The sequence below is a fragment of the Centruroides vittatus genome, unplaced genomic scaffold (assembly GCF_030686945.1).
Source record: "Centruroides vittatus isolate TY-2023 unplaced genomic scaffold, ASM3068694v2 contig_563, whole genome shotgun sequence".
Taxonomy (NCBI): Eukaryota; Metazoa; Arthropoda; class Arachnida; order Scorpiones; family Buthidae; genus Centruroides; species Centruroides vittatus.
Genome location: NW_027122334.1, coordinates 612,117 through 627,874, shown reverse-complemented (window position 1 = coordinate 627,874; position 15,758 = coordinate 612,117). Strand labels below are relative to the sequence as shown.

Here is a 15,758-nt window from a genome sequence, read left to right as displayed (position 1 = left end):
GTATTTTTAATAAAATTAAATATTATAGGAAGCATTTTTTATTCCATGATTTAATGTGTTTTGTTCTTCTGAGAACTCAAGGACCCTCACTAACACATTTGTAGATTTCTGTCTGTGGTCTGTGGACCACAGGTTGAGAAACACTGCATTATCCAAATTATCTCAGGTACCAGATAACAAAAAACAGGTATGAAACAGGTATGAACACACTTAGGTATGAAAATTTCTACAGTGCTCACACTAATTGTTGCCCACTGTTTAATAAAAATATTTTTAATGAGTTTCATAAAAGTTTTACATATGTAATATAGATAAATTTGAATTAAAGTAGTTACATATTTTTCTTTTGATAATATTTAGGTTATTGGTTGAACGAATACTATATACATGTTTAGTACCCTATCAGAGTAAAGATAGAATGAAAAAACTCTACCAGTTATTTGCTACAGTTGATGATAATGCTGTAAAGTAAGTGGTATTTTTTTTTATAAATTATTTTGAAAATTCAATGAATAATGATAATTTCAAGAATATAAAGTCATATGTTTTAATAGTACACAGTGCATTCAAAAAGTTTGAGAACTTTGTTCCTACAGATGAATAATTGGTGCCATCTCTGTCACTGCTAAAACTAATTAGTATGAACCTTTGCTCTAACTTTTTATTCAAATTTCACTGAATGGGACTCATTCTGTAATAAGCAGTGACAGTTTGAATTTGTGTGTTTTCTTTCATTGTCACAATTTTCTTGATGGAATAAAGAGTTGCAATCAATTTTTTTGTTAAATGAGATAAAAATGCCACCGAAACATTTTTGATGATGCAAATTGCATATGGAAAAGATTGTTTAAGTTGTAGCAAGGTGTTTGAATAGTATACTAATTTAAAAATAGTCATGGCCACAAAACTGAAAGTGAAAATGATGCTTATAACATTTTTAAATTCAAGGGGCTTATCCACTGTGAATTTATGCCTCCTGGCCAGACTGAATGGGCCTTTCCATGTAGGAGTACTTGACCACCTTTTGAAAGGAATTTGCAGAGTTAGATCAAAAATGTTCAAATTTGGAGACTGGTTTCTTCTCTGTGACAATGCTCTGGCACACTTGTTGCTCCTGTTTCATAATTTCTCACTAGAAAATCTGTTATGATGATCATTTTTTCATCTTACTTGCTGGGTATTGCTCTAGGCAACTTTTTTTATTTTCCAAATTGAAAATAACACTGAGACTGTTTTAAAGATGTAGACACCATTCAAATTGAATGTGATGGCTGTCTTAAATTTGATTCCACAAGAGGACTGGTGTGTGCCTTCCAAGCATTCTCAAATATATTGATACATTGAGAGAGAAGGGATGTATGTTAAATAATAATAAATAAAATTTCATTTATTTGAAAAATTGCTTTTTTAATAGTGTTAGACCTGGAGCTTTTTGAACACACTATGTATGAAATTTTGAAACTTACTGTAAAATATATTTTCATTATTTTTTCACAAACATCTAGCTTGTTTATTTATAAATACTTTATATTAAAAATTTTTTACATATACTTAACTAACAGTTAATATTTTTTATTGTAGTTTAATGTAACATTAAACTATCAATAATATTAGTTTAACATTTACTGTATTTGCTGTATACAATACATTATTTTATGAAATGATAAAATATCATGTATTATTGGTTATTTATTAAAAGTATATGAATGTTATGGCTATTAATGGTTTCTTTTCATTTAACTATGTTCCTAAAAGAAAGATTATTTTGAATCAATTTAACAGAATAAAAATGCCCTACTTGAAAATTTTATAATAGCTTAATATATTTAATTTACATTATTTATGACAATATAATTGAACTCAATTATAACATCATAAAATGAATTGAATAATTTGCCATCATACATGAGAATAATATCATAACAGTGAAAAAATATTTAAAGACAAAATACACGATTTTTGGCCTATTACTTAATCTTTGATGATCTTTGGAATTTATTGTAAATCTAAAATAAAATAGAATAGTTTTTGATCTCTTTTAATTATAATTGTAAATTTTCAAGTGTTAGGAAAATTCTACTTTTAATACCTATGTGAATAGCCTGTAGATACTTATGATGTTCATTCAATAGCCAATAATAATGCATCTCAATGTGTAACTGGTTCAAACACCATAGTTTTCTAGGAATTATCACATCCACAGACTCCTTGATTACTAGCCAATCAACAACTTTATTTTACCCAGATGCATTTTGGAAATTACAACATTTTTCTTCTCAGTGAATTTTCTTCCCTACAAGCTAAACAACTTTTGAACAGAAACTATTTTTTGATACACTCCTCAATTTTTCAATATTCCAATCATTTTGACTACTTAATGTTACATATTAAAATAATTTTTACATATGTCTATTTCATTAACAATACTTTATAATGCACAGTCCTTGTCATTATTGCTTTCATTCATTCATTCATTCATTGTCTTGAAGACACAGAGTCTATGGATGTGATAATTCCTAGAAAATTAAGGTGTTTAAACTGGTTACATATTGAGATTAAAGAAATGGAATAGAAGCAAAGTTTAAACCAATAATAATGCAGTTTGAGATTTTTTATCTCTATCAGCTGTTAAATGCTGATTTTTTAAAAAATGCTTTTTATGTCCACAGTTTTCAGACTTAAGTTTGTCATCATCATACATTATTGTTAGAAGTTTACTTTTTTATTAAAAACAAGCTGGTTCTTGGCAATTACATTCAAGCAAGTTATTGGCAATGATTATAAATGAAATAGATACTATATCCTATTATTCAAGGCAGAAGACATAAATTTCTTTGATTGCTATTCATTCAGCAGATTCAAAAGTTTATCAGTATTTGGACTTTAAGATGTGTATTATTCATTATAAATTATTTAATTGTATTAATAAAATTACTATGATATTATACTCAGTTTGATTTCAAAAATATAATATTACCTGTTATATAACTTTTGAAATACATTGATGACGATATAAAAAAGCTATGAAATATGTGATATTAAAATCTCAGACAGCAAAGAATCAAATTAATTATTAGAGATATAAATATTTTCCTAGATATAGTTTATATTGAATATTTACTGGTAAATTATTATTTTTAAAGTTTTAAATTTTTATTTAAAAATAATTGGTAAAATATTAATTCTTTCTCATAGTATATTTTTCTTTATTGATCATATTTATTTATTATTTGTAGGGCTTTTAACGAATTGCTCAAATGTCAAAATATGTAAGTATATATTAAATATTATTATATAAAATTATATAATAAGATATTAGTTTTTTAAATGCAATTCACATTTTTTATTAAGTCTTTGCAGAAATAAAATAAGATTATATCTAAACTTACTGATGAGCCTGTTAGGTGTGAAACATTTTGAACTGTTCATGTTATTTCTATATGTAATATTTAAAAAAAGAAAAAGAAAAAAGAATGCAAATCAAAAAGTATTATTGTAATAATAATACCATATTATAAAGAATTTAGGGGTCATTCTGGAAAATTTAAAAGTATCACCAACTATTCACCAGTTTTAAATTTTTTTTTGCCACTTCAAATTATTTATCGTCACCAGTTTTACTTACTAATTAATGTGGGGGCTTGTAGTCTTATTAGTTTGGCATCTGTAAAGCAAAAGTAACATGTTAAGCCATCACTTAAAAGGAGAGGATCAGACATTTGGATTGCTGATTTGAACAAAACCTGGTTAGCATGTAGTCTTAAACACAAACAGCGTTTTGTCCAAATAATAGGACCCGCTTGTCAAGCATTTCCCAAAAATAGGCCTCTGAAAATTTAGTGTTTAGCTTATAAGTCTATGAAAGTTTAATGTCACCAAGAGGATAAGACACTAGACACTGGAGCTAGATGATCAAGGTGTAAATTTTAATTAGTTAGTTAGCTTGGAAATCTTAGTCTAGTTAATTTTTTTGTGTGTAACATAATTATTTTATCACATCATTAGCATTATTATTCCTCATGCTTTATTTATTTCTGTCAAGAAATTAAAAATTGTGATGTTATTTCCTGTTTAGTGAAAACAAGTCTCTGTAAATTAACTCTTCTATGTTGTTAAATAAAATTTTTATTTCTTCAAATTTATTTTAAGATATGGTGGTATTGTGATATTTGAAGTGTAACAAACATGAGCACATGAGGAAATTGTCCATAATATTAACAATAAAAAATAAAATAAAACACTGTGGCTATTCTACCCTGTTTTCATATCACTTGTCTTTTTCATCCATGTGCAGTAACACCTGAAACTTATTCACTTGGAGGACATAGTATATAAAATATATGAAAATAAATGTGAAGAAATAAAAGTTTTATTTAACAATGTAAAAGAGTGAAATATACAGAAACTTATTTTTGCTAAACAGGAAATGATGTCACAATTTTCAATTTCTTGTTTTATAATCATTAAACATGAGGAATTATAATATTAATATTAATGCTAATGATGCAATAAAATAATAATGTTACATGTAAAAAAACAAAACTAAAATTCTGAATGTTTGAACCTACATGTCTAGCTCCAGTGCCTAGCATCTTATCCACTAGGCTTTAGCTGCGAGAGATGTGAAACTTTCAAAGGCTTATAAATTAAACACTGAATTTTCAGAGGTCCATTTTTGAGAAGTGGGTCCTATTATTTGGACAAGACCTATTCATGTTTAAGACTATGTGCTCACCAAGTTTAGTTTGAACCAGAGATCCGAATGGTCTGGCCCTCTTCTTGTTAGCAATAGGAATCATTTTTTGAATAATCTTTTAATGAATAATTCTGAATAACACATTTCATCACAGTATTTTACAGATTTTGTCATGTCAAAATTTTTGTTTTTAGTCAGCTGAAAAAAAAAAGATCAAAGCCAAAAAAAGTCACTTCAAAAAATTCCCCAAATTTTCTGTTGATAAAAACTCCTAATGTGGAAATGTTAAGCAGCTTTGCACAAAACTGCCTTCAGTTCTCAACATCACTTCCTATTTTTTTGCCCTAACTTGCCGTGTACTGTCACGAAATCATTAGGTGTGTTAGAATTACTTACTAATTAATGTGGGGGCTTGTAGTCTTATTGGAGTTTGGCATCTGTAGAGCAAAAGTAACATGTTAAGCCATCACTTAAAAGGAGAATTTTTGGATTGACTGTCTTAAACAAATATTGTTATAAAACATTGTTGTGCCATTGTTATAAAACATTATTTTTATTGTTTATATGACAGTACTACATTTTGAAATTCATAAAACACACTATGATCTTATCTGTTGACATTTGTTTTTGATTTTTTTCTGAACAAACTATTTAATGATACTATGCTGAAATTTTTTTTAATATTTATTTTATCACATGTGTTAAACATCATGATAGCTTTAACTAAATTACAGTTCTGATTTGTGTGATAAAAATGCAAAAACTTTCCATTCAGCCCAATATAACATAAATTACTTATCATTTTATATGGAAATTAATTAGAAAAGTTTATATTTATTTAGTGTACGTAACCAACTTTGCAATATTATGGAGTTGACAACCTTCACTGGACTCCCATCGCAGAGGAGCTAGATATTCTACTGTTCTTCCTGAAATGTGATTTGTGGTTCAATTTCATGCTGAATGTCAAAACAAGTGGATTAGGATTTTTATTGTCACTTGCTATTGCCAGGTGGTGATTTGGATGCTATGCAGTGTGACCCCTGGTTGTTTATTTGAAAAAATATTGTAAAATCAGTTCAGTGATTAATATAATGTTGGTTTTGTAGTTTATTTTTTCTTAAAAGTGTTTTGTTAGACTATTCAACTTTAATTTTTCGATTTTATTTTATTTAATCAATTAATTACAAGATGAAATTGTGTTTTCCATTATAAAAGAAATAAGATTTATAATACTTATTGCATAATGTAAAAATTACATTAAAATTGTAATTTATTTTTTAATTCATATTTGTAATATAATATTTTTTAATTTGTAAATATATTTTATAATTTAAATATAAAATAAAAATTTATACAAAATGTGGCTATTAAATAACAGGATTGATGCAATTACAATAGTGTTCTCTCATTAATGCAAACTATTTTGCACTGATTTTTGTTTATGCCAGGAATGCATCGCTTATTTAAAATGAGGGAAGTCTGTGCTATATTTTTTGATTCTAAGATGCACTTTTTTTTATTTTCTTTTACTTTTCAAAATGGAGATATTGTTTGTCTTATGTGGGAAAGATGTCACACTATGTACTCATTTTCAGCAATTTGAGAGCTTCAGTTCAATTTTTCAGTTTTACATGAAACTTGAGATTGATGCATTGCTTATTTTTGAACCCAACCTAATTCTAGAAACTTGACAACATGTCCATTTTTGAAATGCTGAAGTGCACTGAAGAGGTGAATTGATATTTGTGAGAATTTGAGTTTAGGCTTCAAAGTTAGAGAATCCTCCTCATTCATTTAGCAAGGAGCCATTTATGGCATTGTAAATTAATTTCATTATTTAATAGCCAGCCATAAGTTGTATATTTATTATTCCATACTAGGTGCCAATTAAATTGGGTCTCATTATTATTTGATAAATAATTTTGTTTAATGAATGTGTGTTTTTCATTTTATTATATTGAAATTTTAGTTTATTGTAATTATAATAATGTAATTAAGACATATGATATCCTTATTTAACATATAACATTTTGTATTCTAAAAGAAGATCATCAAAACAAATTTTGATTAAAATTTTCATTTTTATGTTTAAAAGTGTGATACATGTGACAAATGCACAAAACAAAAAAAAACTTAAATGTAAAATAAATGAAATAATTCTTTTGTTTATTGTAGTATTTAATGTAGTTAATGCATATAATTTAGTGTAACATTATGTTTATATAAAGGAGATATATATATATATATATCTTTTATATATAAAGGATAGAAATAAACTCTATTTTAAATAATCTTTTGTTTATTATCTGCTTTTGGATTGAACAGAAAGTTTTTGCATTTTTTGGGAAAAAGTCAAGATTATTTTTTCAAAATGAAATATATTTATTCAGTCAACAATGTAATTGCCAACATTTGCAATTATTTTTTTCCAGCTTCCAAGAAGTTTATTAATCCAATTGGCTTAAAAAATTTTTGATCCAAAAAACAAAAATGATTGTACATTATATTTCAGTTCTTTGAAACTTTTAAATTATTGAAATGATCTGAGAAATGAAAATCAAAGGACATTTAAATTAGACGAATAGAGTGTATCATTTAAAACTTCCTAATTCAACTATTTCATTTTCTGTTGTGTTATCAAACTGATGTGAGGATATACATTATTTTGTTAAAAGAATTCCTTTCTAGTTGACCAGATTTGGGTATTTCTGTTTTAGACATTGGAATTTGAGCTTTTAGAGACTAATAAAACTATATGACAATTTATATATTCTGTATTCCATCATATACAAAGCAGTAATTTTTGGAGTTGACTGTCCTTCAAACAACATATTGTTATAAAACATTGTTGTGCCATTGTTATAAAACATTATTTTTATTGTTTATATGACAGTACTACATTTTGAAATTCATAAAACACACTATGATCTTATCTGTTGACATTTGTTTTTGATTTTTTTCTGAACAAACTATTTAATGATACTATGCTGAAATTTTTTTTAATATTTATTTTATCACATGTGTTAAACATCATGATAGCTTTAACTAAATTACAGTTCTGATTTGTGTGATAAAAATGCAAAAACTTTCCATTCAGCCCAATATAACATAAATTACTTATCATTTTATATGGAAATTAATTAGAAAAGTTTTTTTATTTAGTGTACGTAACCAACTTTGCAATATTATAGAAACACTTAGACAACCTAAAAGTGATGAGAGAGAAAAAAATTTGTGTGGAAAAATTGTCATAATTTCAAGTAAGTTATTTACCATCATTATTTTTGATATCATGTTTAAATATTGCAAGATTCTCTTGCAGTAGAATTATATCATTAAAATCTTAATTATTTAAAGTAAAAAGAAAAAATTAAATTTTGACATTAGAGGGTTTGCAGATGTTAACTGTATAAATTAAATGAATACATTTTTTTTTTTTAAAGTTAGAAAAATTTGTATTCATTTGTTCAATAATTTTCTTTCTGATAGCACTTAGTAATAGATGCAATGAGATGATTATTTTCAGAATGACAATTATCATTTAATTTTGTATAGTATGACATTGGAAATTTTTCACTTTCTGAAGATAATAATGAAATAAGATTTTTTCTTTGATTTTATTATTGTTTGCAAAGCTTAGTCAGTAGAGTTTTAACCAAGGCATGATTTTTGTTTGTTGAAATTTATTGATTGCTAAAAAGTTAATTTGGTCAATAATGTATATATAAAATATGGAAATCTAAATAAATGCTAAATCTGCCATTTTACAAAATATATATAATTATATTTGAATATGTAAGTGTATGCAAGTAATGCATATAATTTAGTGTAACATTATGTTTATATAAAGGAGATATATATATATATATATATAAAGGATAGAAATAAACTCTATTTTAAAATTACTGTCTTGATCAAATTGTAGTTTTCATTTATTCTGGATCGAATAATTCAATCAAATTCATAAATATATATTCAATTAATTTATAAATTAAAAATATGCAAATAAAAATAAAGATAAATAATTTAGCAAAAAGAATATTGAATTGATTAATTTCAGTTAAAATTATATGAGGCAAGTTTTAAAAACTAATTAACTATTAATTTTTTTTAAATTAAGATGTTTTTTACAGATATGCTTACATTCTCTAGTATAAAAATTAATTAAGAAAATAATTTTATGTTTATAAAATGTTTTTTATATAGAATTGTTTTTGTTATAGTAAATAAATGACCATAGATTTGGTAAAATCTATATTAATGTCTATTCAATTAACATTTAACATTTAATTTACTTCTTGATTTAACGGTTTAAAATGATTTTACTATATCAATTGAATCTGATACTGTAAAATTTATTTCATATAGTAGAAATTTAAAAATTTTTATATTTCTGAAGAATTAGCAAAACAAAATAAAAAAATTATAATTATTTGTCATTGTATCATTTGAAATCATTTTCTTTATCTAATCATTATTTTAATTAATGATTTTCAGAATGCAACTATTTGTGAAATTGATCATAATCTTTATTTTTAATAACACTTGCATACACAGGTTTTCTATGCACCTGGAAAGTAGGAAAAATCAGGGGTTTTCATTAGGTTTAGGAAAAGTTATGGAAAGTCAGGGAATTTGTATCCTTGGCTGCCTTGTTGATTTTTTTGCTGACAGTATGCTTGACAAAGTGTAACCATCTGCAAGCAGCAAGAAGTAATGTGCAATAAAACGCACGAAAAGGGGTGCAAAATTTTCCCAAAAATTTAGAGTACAAAAAATAATAAAATGAAAAATTATAAATAATACTTTAGTTTAATTATAAATGGTATTTTTTATAATTTTTGATTGCTTAACAAAACAATTTCTGATTTTTTTTCAGTTATTAATATTTTATAAAGTTTAGGAAATTTATTAAGGGATAAATTTAATAAATACATACATTTGTATGTGGATTATACAGGATTTGTTAGTGAATAATAAATAAATAAATGGCTTTTTTTTTTTTTTTTCAAAGCCATGTAGATGTATGATTATGGATTAATAACAGAATAAATTACTTTAAAACATTTATTTTTAGTTTTAATAAGTTGGCAATTATGAAAAATGTTAGTTAGAAATAATAACTAATTAAAAGGTTGGCGAAGCAATAGCATATGTGCATAGGAAGTCAAATGCTGTTTTATTTTGTCAGTGTGCCATACTGTAAGAGATGTGAGGGTTAGGAATTTGTACAAAGTTGGTCATGGAATTTAAAACAAAAATTTGAGTAGGAACCTTGCATTATGAATTTCTCATTAAACCTTTAATAATTAAAAAATATATAATTATTTTTGAACACCTTAAAACTGTAAAATTGTGTTAAGATTTAAACATAAAATAAAGTTAGTTAACAATACATATTTCTTATTTATAAAAAATTTAATATGTTCTTTGATCTGTAAGATTTGAAGCAGTATTCTTACAGTACATTATGCTTATTGTAGTCAAATATTATCAGTTATCTAATGTTATCAGAAGTAGTATTTCCTAAAATATAGAAAATAAAATACACTTATAAAACTTTGCTTAATATAATCAGAGTTTTGTTTATAGTTATCAATATCTTCAATTATTATTTTTAAGCTGTCTTCTTATATTGTTGGCCAAACCTATATATTATGTCGTGTGTGTGACAAAGTGATGGAAACTTATATACTATAAGCACAAAACAAAGCAAAGTACATATGCTCATTGGCATTCCATCGGACTTCACAATTTGTTAAAAAAACTTGTCCATCTTGGTTTGTTTTGATGCCACTAATACCAATAGTGGAGAATTAGGTGGAGTGGATTGTTTACTTTAGCAATGTCATGCACAGCCAGTTCATTTATGTTGGAAAGACTCTATGGCCTTGCTAAATTTTGGCACTACACTTGGACCAGCATCAGAATGTTCAATAGTGAGGTAGCTATTGAACATTCTGAGTGGATTCTCCTCAATGGTATCAGCTTGCTGTTTGACTTTGTACAATTTAATTGTATACATCCCAGATTTAACAAGTGCATCATCAAACTTTATAAATTCCTGGAAACACCCAAATATTAACTAAACATTTAAAAAATGCAAAGTTTACAATAGGTGGAGCTAGAAAAAATCCATTATTCCAAGTTACAAATCCAAAGGAGGAAAATTACATTGATTAAGTGGGATCTGGAAAAAAATCCATTATTCTGAGGAATCCATTGCTCCATAACCCATGAAAACAAGATACTACTTTATTTCTTACTTAAATTATATACTAGTTATTATTAAAGAAACAATTGGATTAATTAATAATAATAGTTATAATAAATAAATTTTAAATTTACAGGTTTTTTTGTTTTAACGTGGCTTTTTTTAATGTCTATCAATAAAATCAGTAGTTACACTAATTGTAGATGTCTTTAATTACCCTGCTCAGTGTTATCAGTTGGTTATCATCATCATTAGTAGAGATGAGTCCCAAAGTGATTACATTAAGAAAATTTCTGTGTGTGTGTGTGTGTGGTGTGTGTGTGGTGTGTGTGTGTGAATTGGATTATAGCTTAAATTCATATTAAATTTTTAATTATAATTTATGCAATTGCTATTGGACTTTAATTTATCGTTTTTAGCTGGCTTTTTGCTTCTTTTATTACTAATTTAAGGTATTTTAAATTATAAAATAATAACTGATAAAATAAACTTTGCTTTAGAGAATCTATCAGAACCAATTAAGTCCCAAGAATATATAAGAAAATTTTGCACTCTTGTTGAAAGCAATAAACAGTTACATACTCATGTTAATGTAATATTAAAAGGAAGTGCTGCCTGCTCTGAAGTGGAACACAGTGTAGTAAGTTATATTCTTTCTGTACTATAATTATATAAGTATATTTAATAAAAATTGTAATTTATGTATCATTTCATATTAACTAAAAATGTATTAACTGTGTCTAAAAGTAAACAAAGCCTGAGGCAAGTCACGTGATTGGACCTTCTTCAACTTCCGGTAAAACGTTGAAGTTGTGTTGCCAGTGTGGGTTAATGGTCGATGCAAAAAACATTGTGTGTATCAGTCACAATCATTTCTGTTCCGAAGAATGTCCAGCAAATATTATAAAGGTTTAGATGAATTAAGCAGGCATAGGTATAAGCAAAAATTAATGTTCAACAAGCAAGAACTGCCTGTGATCCAATGGATGACGATTTAGCAAAAATATTTGCCTACGCTAATCATTCTGCAACAATAGTACACACAACACACACTACTGGTATTGCTAAAATACATTAATAGCGTTTTGTAAGTTGAACAATAGACAAACTCTTCATATTAAAAAATATAATAGTAGTTGATAAACGTTTTTTTTTATTATTTATTTATTATTTGATGAGTACGTATTGCATGACAAGTAAACTGCATGTAAAAAATTAATATCACGACATTTTAAAGCATAGAAAATGAATTACAAAAATTGTTTTTTGGTTTTCTTTAAATAACTATATCCTCTCATAAAATTATTGTTAAGATATATTATTGTTTATACATAAAACTAAATTTAATTTGACTTTCTTCTCCATTTCTTTGATGCTTTTTTTAGAGAAGAAAGTGCAACATTCCTCTCTTATTCTTGCTTTGTTTACTCAATACTATTCAGAAGTGTCTACAATTACAGTAGAGCGTCGTTTATCTGAATCAGTTGGGGACTGGGGTTGTTCAGATAACCGATTATGTACGAAAAAATATATTAACCTGTTCAATGTTCAAATTTTTCTCTGTTGCATGTCACTTCGTGTTGAATTTTAGTTGATTTTAAGCTAACGAAAATTTTTATAATAGTAATCGAGGTTATTGTATCATTAAAAATTATTTTTTTGTTTTGTACAAACAAAATAAATATATTGAAAAAATATAAAAACAAAAAAATTATATTTTAGAAGTTAATCTAGTATCAAAAACGTTCAATTTAGCACGACACAGTCCGACTGGAAAGCTTTCGGATAAACGACGCTCTACTGTACTCAAAAAACTCTTATTTATATTTAAATTAAATATTTTTAATTTTTTTTAATTTTCTACAGGGGGTTTATATAAAGATAATGCTCCATACAAAATAATTTTGAAATATATTTTATATATATAGCCTATTGTCTAAAGAGATCCTATGTATAGAATTTTATAAAGGGGAAAAAACTTATAAAAATGTTAAAAAATAATTTAATTAAACTTTAAATGGTTCTAGAAAATTAGGCAGTGAATGGCTAGCAAAAGATGGGATTACTGCTCTTAAAAAATTAATTTTAATAAAAAACAAAATGAAAGTTTCTTTATCATCAATTTTAATTTAAATATAATTCTGTTTTAAAGTAATATTTACTCTAAAAACCTTAATGTCAGTCAAATATAAGAACATTTATGCCACTGAAAGAAGCCATATTGGATGTTTATATCTTCAATACACTATTGTATAATATACATGTACATTTTAATCAAATACATTAGCTTGAAAATAAATTTAAGTTAGAATTACTTGGAAAAGTTCTTGATATAAGCTTGTTACAACATATTTCTATTTCTGCATATATGTAACAGGTAATTTTACACAGATGAAACTATATATAATTTGATATTGTAATAATTGTTTAATGTATCTCTACTCAATTGGGGTATAACTCTATTAAATTACCCCAAATTATAGTTAAAAATTTATTTAAAAGCATCTAAAAATACAAATCTTAGATACATTTCATAAACAAAATTATAACCTACAAGCAATCATCTTTGTATACAATGTATACAGTAGATTTATATACTTTCATCAATACATAAATTATATTTATTACTTTAGTTAATAAGTCGTGAGTGATTGAAGTAAGATAGTGTGCAAAATAATGTAACAGTACATTATTCTAATAAAAGATTTCTAATTAAAGTTATTGTGATGTGACAGAGATTTTTTTTTCTTTTATTTATTTTTTTTTATAATATATAAAATCCAGTTTCTTTTCACATCAGATGGAATCATCAGACGTGAAACACGTGACATTCAAAAATATACTTACAAAAAATAATATAATAAAATAGCAAATTAAGATAATGTCTGGGGGAATTTTTATATTGTCTACTTTCTCGGTAAACTATTAAATTATTTAAATATATATTTTATAATAAGAAGAAATTGTGGATTGAGAATATTGTTAAGAATTTTTGTAAAAATTTTCAATGAATTTCAATAGTTATGTTAATAATAGTTTGATAGTTTTCTGGCAACATGCAGTGCAAAAACTCTCATTTTATTTCAATTACATAGTAACTGAAATATTTTCAGAATGTGTTAAAAATGTTCGAAACAGATGTTGTTTACTTGGGCAAACAAGGAAAAAAAACCAGAAGTACCAAGAGTCTAGGATGTTTTAGTGCTGGTGCTGTCACCTGTTGTGATGAATACAGTCAATAATATTTCATAACAGGAAAACTATATAATTTTAATTTTTGTGTATACTGTTTTAATTGTTATTTTGTTATAATGTTATAATAAGAAAAGTTTTTGTTAATATGGATGTTAGTTTTCTCATGTATGTAGATTATTAACTTTAAAATCTTGATATTTTTGAATCTGACACCTCTAGATTTATTTAAAAGACTAACATTTTCAACTTCTTAATTAGTTTTAAGAATCAGAAACAGAGTTCTAAATATTACATTCAAGACCATATAACATTTAAAAATAAACACATCAAATATTTGAAGTTAAAAATTAATTAATATAAAAAATATTTTATATTTTATTATATATTATTATTTATTATATTAATATTTTAGTTTAACTATATGCTTTTCACATATAGTTAAACTAAAATATAATAATAATCGAAAATTTATAAAAATTATCTAAATATTGATTATTCCAAATTGATATTACAAAATATATTGTATCTATTTTTTCTCTTACTATAATAGCAAGGAAAGTGGATACAAGATCATAATCTCATATGCTTATAGTTTATTATATAATATTTGATTGTTTTCATGTAGCAAAATTTAAGTTTAAGGTAGAAAAGTATGTAAATTTTATTTCTGATTTCTGTTTATATTCATAAATATAGAAAGGTGGCATGGTTAATATTTGTTATGTAAAGTGAAATTTTTTAATTTGCAAATTTACAGTGACAGTCTACAAAAGCACATTATGAAAACAAAATAGGAAGGAAATAGCTGATCTTTGCAAATACAGTATTAATAAAAATAAAAATTGTTTTTTGATCAGCATTGTGTTGAAACACATTAAACAGTTTAGGACTACTTTTTATTGATGTTATAATTGATAGTTTTTCATTTAAAAATATAATATAGACATAAATAATAATAAAATTATTCTTGGCTTAGTTTATATATACCTTTATCATTGTATTAAAAAGATTTAATACAAGGTTTGTCTGAAAAGTTTTTGAATTTAATGTTGAGTGTTAAGAGAGAGGGGATTGTTCATTGATGTTGGATTATGAAAAATCCAATATTCTATCTTTATGAGGATGGAATTTGCAATCATGACACCATTTATGCAGAAACGAAAAATGCACACAAACGTCTATACTGTGTGCAGGCATTAGTTCTAAATTATGCCACTGCAGCAAACAGTGCCTATAATCAGAAGCTCTATTTGTGGTATTTTTTTGGTCATAATTACAAATTATAATTGCTTTATTCATAATTACTATTAGTTAATAATGAAAATAAGTTATTATCCTTTAAACAAAAGAAAATGTGCTCAAACTAAATTATGACATCAAATGAAACAAAACCCATAAACATAAAATAACATTTGGACTTGACTCCTTACGGATAATGTATATCATCCTGGCCAACTAATTTTATTTCAGTCACTGTTTAGCCACTTTTTTATTTATTTTTTCTTGGAATTACTATTCTCACTTATTTTGAAGTCATTTTCAACAGATTAATTGGGGGAAGGAGTATCTGCTGTTGCCGAAAGTTTATTAAACTGAATGTGTTTTAAAAGCACTTACTAATAACAAATTTAAATTGTGCAAGATGTGTTA

General features: G+C 25.4%; 1 protein-coding gene across 1 annotated transcript in view; it reads left to right on the top strand.

Annotated features, from left to right (window-relative positions):
• LOC136978908 (sister chromatid cohesion protein PDS5 homolog B-like) overlaps nt 1-15,758 on the top strand; it is a 134,645-nt gene that overhangs the window by 59,203 nt on the left and 59,684 nt on the right. Inside the window, exons 13-16 of the mRNA XM_067274744.1 lie at nt 361-468; nt 3,237-3,269; nt 7,862-7,959; nt 11,414-11,553. Of these exons, the coding sequence (XP_067130845.1) occupies nt 361-468; nt 3,237-3,269; nt 7,862-7,959; nt 11,414-11,553 (379 nt within the window). The remainder of the gene's footprint in view (nt 1-360; nt 469-3,236; nt 3,270-7,861; nt 7,960-11,413; nt 11,554-15,758) is intronic.